This window comes from Accipiter gentilis, chromosome 33 (genome assembly GCF_929443795.1).
Source record: "Accipiter gentilis chromosome 33, bAccGen1.1, whole genome shotgun sequence".
Lineage (NCBI taxonomy): Eukaryota > Metazoa > Chordata > Aves > Accipitriformes > Accipitridae > Astur > Astur gentilis.
The window spans coordinates 18,760,396-18,766,395 of record NC_064912.1 but is presented as its reverse complement, the minus strand read 5'-3'; the positions used below and the strand labels follow the sequence as shown (position 1 = coordinate 18,766,395).

The window sequence follows — 6,000 nt, the reverse complement described above, 5'->3', positions numbered from 1 at the left end:
GTTTTCCCTTTTTAACACTTCTGGAAAAAAAATTAAAAATGACTGAAGCTCCCGCTGGTTATTCAAGAGCTGTTTGCTTTAATCCCTTTCCAGAAACCCACTCTCAGTGGTGCCCATTCGGTACACGCAGTCAGAAAGGGGGAAAAAAGGTGTAAAATGGCATTTCTGCGCCCGCACCCACAGCCCGTGCCAGCTTTAACCTGCTGGTTTGCTTTTCCCAGTTTGGACCCATTTTTCTTCCAAAACCGCACCTGGCTGCTTTTTGGCACATCTCGCTTGGGGATGGGCTCCAGGGACGAGCCCCGGGGACGGGGGCAGAGACACGGCCACCGCTTCTGCCTCCCGCGGTGCCCACCGGTCCCCGCTGGGTTGGTGGCCCCCGGCTCTGCCCCGAGCCCCGAGCCCGGCACACAGCAACGCTTTTCCCTTCGCTTTGCGGCTTGGGCTGAATTCGCTCTGGAAAAGTGAAAGCCTTATTGTAAACTTTCTGGCCACTGGAATTCCTCCCCGGGAGGCCAAGGTGAACGTCACTGCAAAAAGCCACGGGGAAAAGCCCGGCAAGACCCTTTTTGCTCTTCTCCCCCGCTTGGGTGCGTGGCCGTGTCGCCGCCGGCGCTGGATCGTGCCCGCGGGATGCTCGGCTTCTCCCAAACACCGGCCGGTCAGACATCTCCGGCACCAAACTCCGCCAGCTCCCCAAACAGGCAGATTTCAGCCCCCGGGGCCGCTGACAAAAAAGCAGCAGTTATAAAAATCCCAGGTTAAGCAAACAGGAAGGCTCAGCCCAGCGCGTCTGCGCTGCCAGGCCTTAAAACAAGACCTGTTTAAACGCGGTGGGGCTGGCGGCAGACTTGTTGACTCCGGCCGCTTTTCCAACCCGGCCGCTGCCGCCCGGGCGACCCACGAGCATCGGCAGCGATGGGACGTGGGACGGAGCGGCCGCACAGGGCTGCGCTTGTCCTCGGGGCTGAGTCACAGAGCCCACACGGCAGCTCCAGCAAGGAGCTATTTCGGGTTTCACAGTAAACCTGCGGCTTTCTGCAGGCAAGCCTGATACAACGGGGTTTTATGCGTTACACAGCTTGCTTTGATCTTTTTTTTTTTTTTTTTCCCCCTGCAAGAAGAAACGTGTGCAGCAGAATGTGCTAACAAGCAATCGATTATTATAAACTACCCCGGCCAGTTGCTGGCTGTTTCAGACGCCGTCCACGTTCTTGCTCTCGCTTCCCTCCCGTCACTGTGATTTGGGCTCACTGAGCAAAACCTGCGTGGTGGGACAATGTGGGGTGATTTTAAACACAGACCGAGATGAGGGGAGACTCCAAAGCAAACAGGAGGGACAAGAGAAATTCAGAGTGAGGTCCCAGAGTGTTTTGCCCAGCCTGGGGGCATTGCCCAGCCCTGGCTTGCCATGATGCCCTGGGGATGAACTGCGGGACAGCCGGATCATGCCCGGCAGGCAGGACACATAGCTCAGCCCAGTCATTAACCCGCGGTGAGAAGGTGATGACCGGGCCCTTCTCAGGGTGACAGCAAGGGCAGTGTGGGGACAGCTGTGTTGGGAATAAAGCAGTTTTGACGGCTCAGTGCTGGCGGCGCACATGGGGATGGGATGGGATGGAGGAGCGGTGCTCCGTGCCTGGCCAGCATCACCTCCGCATGAGCCGGCTGCAGAGCAGGACCCGGCTGCTCTGCCCGATGCCGGACCCCAAGGAATCTGTGAGCCTCAGGGGTCGCTGGCTGAGGCAGGAGACCACCCCGAAATCTCCCCTTGTGCCTCTGCAGCCATCACACAATGCAACGGGTCGGGGAAAGCAACACCAACACCTAGCCAAAACTAATCGTGGTATTTGTTCACCTTTTTCCCAAATTCTAGAGCTGACAATTTCTGAATGGAGCAGCCCGGCAAAAGAAATCGATCATCTGGTGAGGCCGTGGTGAGAAGGATGAACAGAAAGAAACAGAAGGATGAGAAAAACCAGACCACAACAGCAGGTGGACAGGTTGGCTGGGAACCTTCTGTAAAATATGTGTAAACAAGGATATGGATAAAAAATACAGACAGAGCCAGGACATGTGGTTTGTAAGGGAGCTGACTGCTCTCCCTCTTCCCCAGCCAGTCCCTCTTGACCTTGCTCATCCTCCTCCATCAGTCCCGCACGGGGTACGGCCAATTCCTGTCTTCGTAAAACTTCTTCAGGCCCTGGAGGTTGACGGGGGGGAAGTAAGGGCCGATCCTCTTCCGAATCCACCACCTCCCCTCGCTGGCGTGCTTTCCCCCAGGTTGGCTGAATTTGTACTTGAAGTGTTCCCCTCGGATCCACCTGCAGAGAAACAAAGCACAGCCTGCTCAGGAGGGGCTGGCACCACTGCTGGGTGGAGGCAGAAAGGTGTCGGACCCTCTTTACAGTCCCCGGGGAGTGGGATTTTTGAGCCTTTCTGTAGCTGGATGGAGAAGTCAGCTCAAGGTTGCTCGGCCTGGCTAGCTCCCGCATCCCAGTGCTCCATCCATCCCTGGGGTGCCCGCAGCCGGAGGCAGCGATGCAGCCGACCCTGCTGGAGCAAAGCACCGGGGAGGTCCCGGGCTCCTCTTGATGCGATTTCGGAACGACGCACAAGGCAGAGAAGCTTTAATACCTCCGCCCTGCGTGCTCCCCACCGCCGCCGCGCGCTCCACGCACCTGTCTACAATCAAGTTTGAAAGAATAGTAATAAAAGCAGGAATTTTTTCTTTTTTTCCTTTTCGAGAGCAACTATGGAGTATTTCTGCCTGGGAGATTTTTAGGTACAGAGCCTGACTCCCGCCCCAGCTCCCCCAGCATCCCTCTGCCCCAGCCAGCCGCTGCTCCTTCTGCTCCGCAGCTTATTAGCGGGGCTACGAGCGCATCTGTTTTCTGGCCGCCCTGGGAGTTGACAGAAAAGGAGATTTTAAAACAGTGCAGAAAGAAGCATTCATCAGTGTCGCGAAACACATTCGGAGGCTAACCATGCCGCTCAGTTCGGGAGGTTTGGTCCCGCTTGATGTAGGGCATGCTGACAAGAGAAGGAGTAACACCCTGGTCCTCCAGCGTTGTGGTCCCTGTTTGCAGAGTGCATCGCCGCATTTGCTGGATAAGTTCATAAAATAACCCACAATATAAAAATGTCAAAGTCATGTCAATGCTCATTTAAACCTGCTTTGCTTCACTACTAAAATACAAACCCTGCTACTGAGCAGGGCACCACGGTCCTGCAGCTGCTCGCTCCCAGGGCTCCACCTCGGGCAGCCGTAAAGTTCCTTCCTACTGCTAAAATAATTAGGGACGACTCCTATATAATTGCCATTAGCGCCCACCTTTGTAACACCGGCACTCCGACGGGAAGCAGGGGAGGTTGCAGATGATGGATAAAACTGCACCCAGTTAAAAGTTCTACTGCAATCACATCTCGACATCTCAATTTAAATCTTGCTGGGTACCCAGATGAGCAATATAGAAATGATTCTCCCAACAAAACACATTAACGTGGAGCTGTTCATCACGCCCATCGCTCGCTGCTGACTTGCAGCAACCGGCATCATCATCTGTTTTCTGATCGTTTCCTGGCTGGAATGAAAACACAAGTATCTCCACGTTTCCACCTCCGCCGAGGACGAAGAGGGGATCCAAGGAAGCCCAGAGTAATCCATTCGAAGCTGCAGTGGGACAGCTCTAATTTAAAGAAGGGGTAAGGGCTGGGTGCCAAGGGAAGCGTGGGGACGGAGGTGTCCCCCGATGCCGTACCGCTCTGCAGCACAGCATCCCGGGCCGCCCCGGCACCCCACCTCGCTGCCCACCGATGGGGGGGCTGCAGGGAGGTACCAGCCCTCAAATACGGGAAAGTCAATGGGCAGAGGAGGGGGCAATGCCCCAGCCCTGGCTGGGGGCTCGGGGTGCACAAACCTGCTTCTTATCACCAAAAATGCTGCCCTGCAGCTGCTGGTTTCATTACAGTTGGGGCCATTTCTACACCCTCTCTCCCCGCCTCTTTTCTGAGGCTGGTAAAAGTCAAACGGGGGCTGAAGTGTTGTTACTCCCACAGTGTTTACTTCGCAGGAGCACAAAATTTCCTGTTAGTAATTAGAGCGTTACTGAATGGCAACGTTCCTGCGGGTCCAGGTAGCCTGCAGGCTCCTGTCCGGGATGGTTAGAGATTTCCAAGCTGTGCTCCTTGACTGCTTTCTTGAATTCAGAAAACATATCCCCCAAAAGCTTCAGTGGCTGATTTTATGTCAATCTCTCTGCTGCTCGAAGCCTCCCTCTGCCTGCCGTACCGGGGCTTTTGGGGTTTTTCTTCACTAAGCGATTGCAGAGCATCTACCAAGCTGGACCTGTCTCCATGTGCACCCACAATATGGGTATAATGGGGTGCTCCACGCTGAAGGAGCTATCTGCAAACCCCATCTGGTAAAGTTCCCATTTTCTAGAAGGGGATGCAGAGGGCAGAGAGCTCTTATCTGAGCTCCCAGGGCAGACCTAGGAGACCTCAGGAGATGCCAGCTCTCTGCTGAGACACAGAAGCGCCTTCTCCCCAACCTCAAAGACTGTCCTATAACCCCTCTGGAATGAAAATTTCCTTGTCCCTTTCGAATGGGCTTGCCTGCCCAGATTAAATAATATCTATCAACTGATTTGGTATGATTTTTCCCATATGTTCTCTGTCTATGAAAATGTTTGCTATCAAAGGAATCGGCATGTAAAACTAGAACCGTGTGAGCATTAAAGCAACCACATGCAATTGAAGATGCATTTTTGTGGCATAAAGTTTGCCTTTCTATCTGACTATGTTTCAGGCTCTTCTGTTCAGAGCCTAAATCAATCTGAAGAATCCCCCCTAAGCCCCCCGACCTCTAAATTGAGCCACCTTCTCGTCCCAGCCACGGTCACTCTGCTCCCCCCAGCCCGCTCCACCTGAGCTGGAGTGTTGGGATGCACGGTCCATGTCAGGATAACAAGATCCATGGAGGAGGAACCCACCCAGCTCCGTGGGCTGTGGACTTTGTAAACTCCACAGAGCTGAGCTCTTCCAGGAGCTGAACCACTCACCCAGCGATGAGCTATAAAGCTCCGGCACACCACAGCCCACGGCTCTTCGCTGTCCTGCACCGCCGGCGCTTCCCTGGGATTCAAGACTTGAAGGTTTCCATTCTGGCAAACGGAGGTACCAAAGAGCCTTTACGGGGCTGCAGCAGCCAACGTGTGCTGCAGGATGGAGAAACTGCAGCGGGAATATCTCCCAGCATCCGAATTCCTCTGAGCATCAAAATACGATGGCAGCACCCAGACCCTCTGCCAGCCGTCCTCTCCGTCCTTCCCGGGGTTAGGGGCTGTGGGAGAAATGCGGAAAACCTGGAACCCATGGGAATCATTTCTTGCAAGGCTCACAGATGTAAAAGCTGCAGAGTTTAATACTCACCAGAGCCCCTCATTTCAGGGCTCGTAGAGTTTACAAGCTACCCCCGTATTTATAATCTACCTGGGTGCCTCAGTCCTGAAGTTACAGGATTTGCAAACTCCTCCAGCACTGCCCCGCTGGCCCCGCTCCCTCCTCTCAGGATTTGGGGAGCGAACGTGCTCCTGCACTAACAGGGCAGAAGCATTAACACCCCGGAGTCCATCATTTCAGGGCTCACAGAGTTTACAAGCATCACTTGGAGCCCTGGACAGCTTGTAACTCAGGCGAGACGCGCGCATGCGTGGTTGCCTGCAGATTAAGAAGCTGCTACAAGCTACAGATCACCTTATCAGCAGTTGCTTGTGATTTTTGCAATTCTGGGGCTCAGGCGGAGACCTTCTGGCTGGTGGAAGGGATCCACTGGTCTCTGAGCCTCCTCTGATGCAGGAAACCGCCGGCACGTGTGAACCTTGCTGGCTGCTCTGGAGAAATTGGAACATCTTCAAGAAGGTCATGGGGAAGCTACCTGACTTCGTCTACGTTAAAAGGAGACTAAGGCCACAGGTGGTCACCCATACTCGGAGAAGG

At 54.4% G+C, this 6,000-nt stretch overlaps 1 protein-coding gene across 4 annotated transcripts in view; it reads right to left on the bottom strand.

Moving 5' to 3' along the window:
- Positions 1 to 1,609: 1,609 nt before the first annotated feature.
- The window catches only part of LMF1 (lipase maturation factor 1), a 204,697-nt gene continuing 200,306 nt past the window's right edge, over positions 1,610 to 6,000 (bottom strand). For all 4 annotated transcript variants that reach the window (XM_049791579.1, XM_049791578.1, XM_049791577.1 and 1 more), the window contains one exon: positions 1,610 to 2,324. In XM_049791579.1, the coding sequence (XP_049647536.1) occupies positions 2,150 to 2,324 (175 nt within the window). In that variant the 3' untranslated portion in view covers positions 1,610 to 2,149. The remainder of the gene's footprint in view (positions 2,325 to 6,000) is intronic.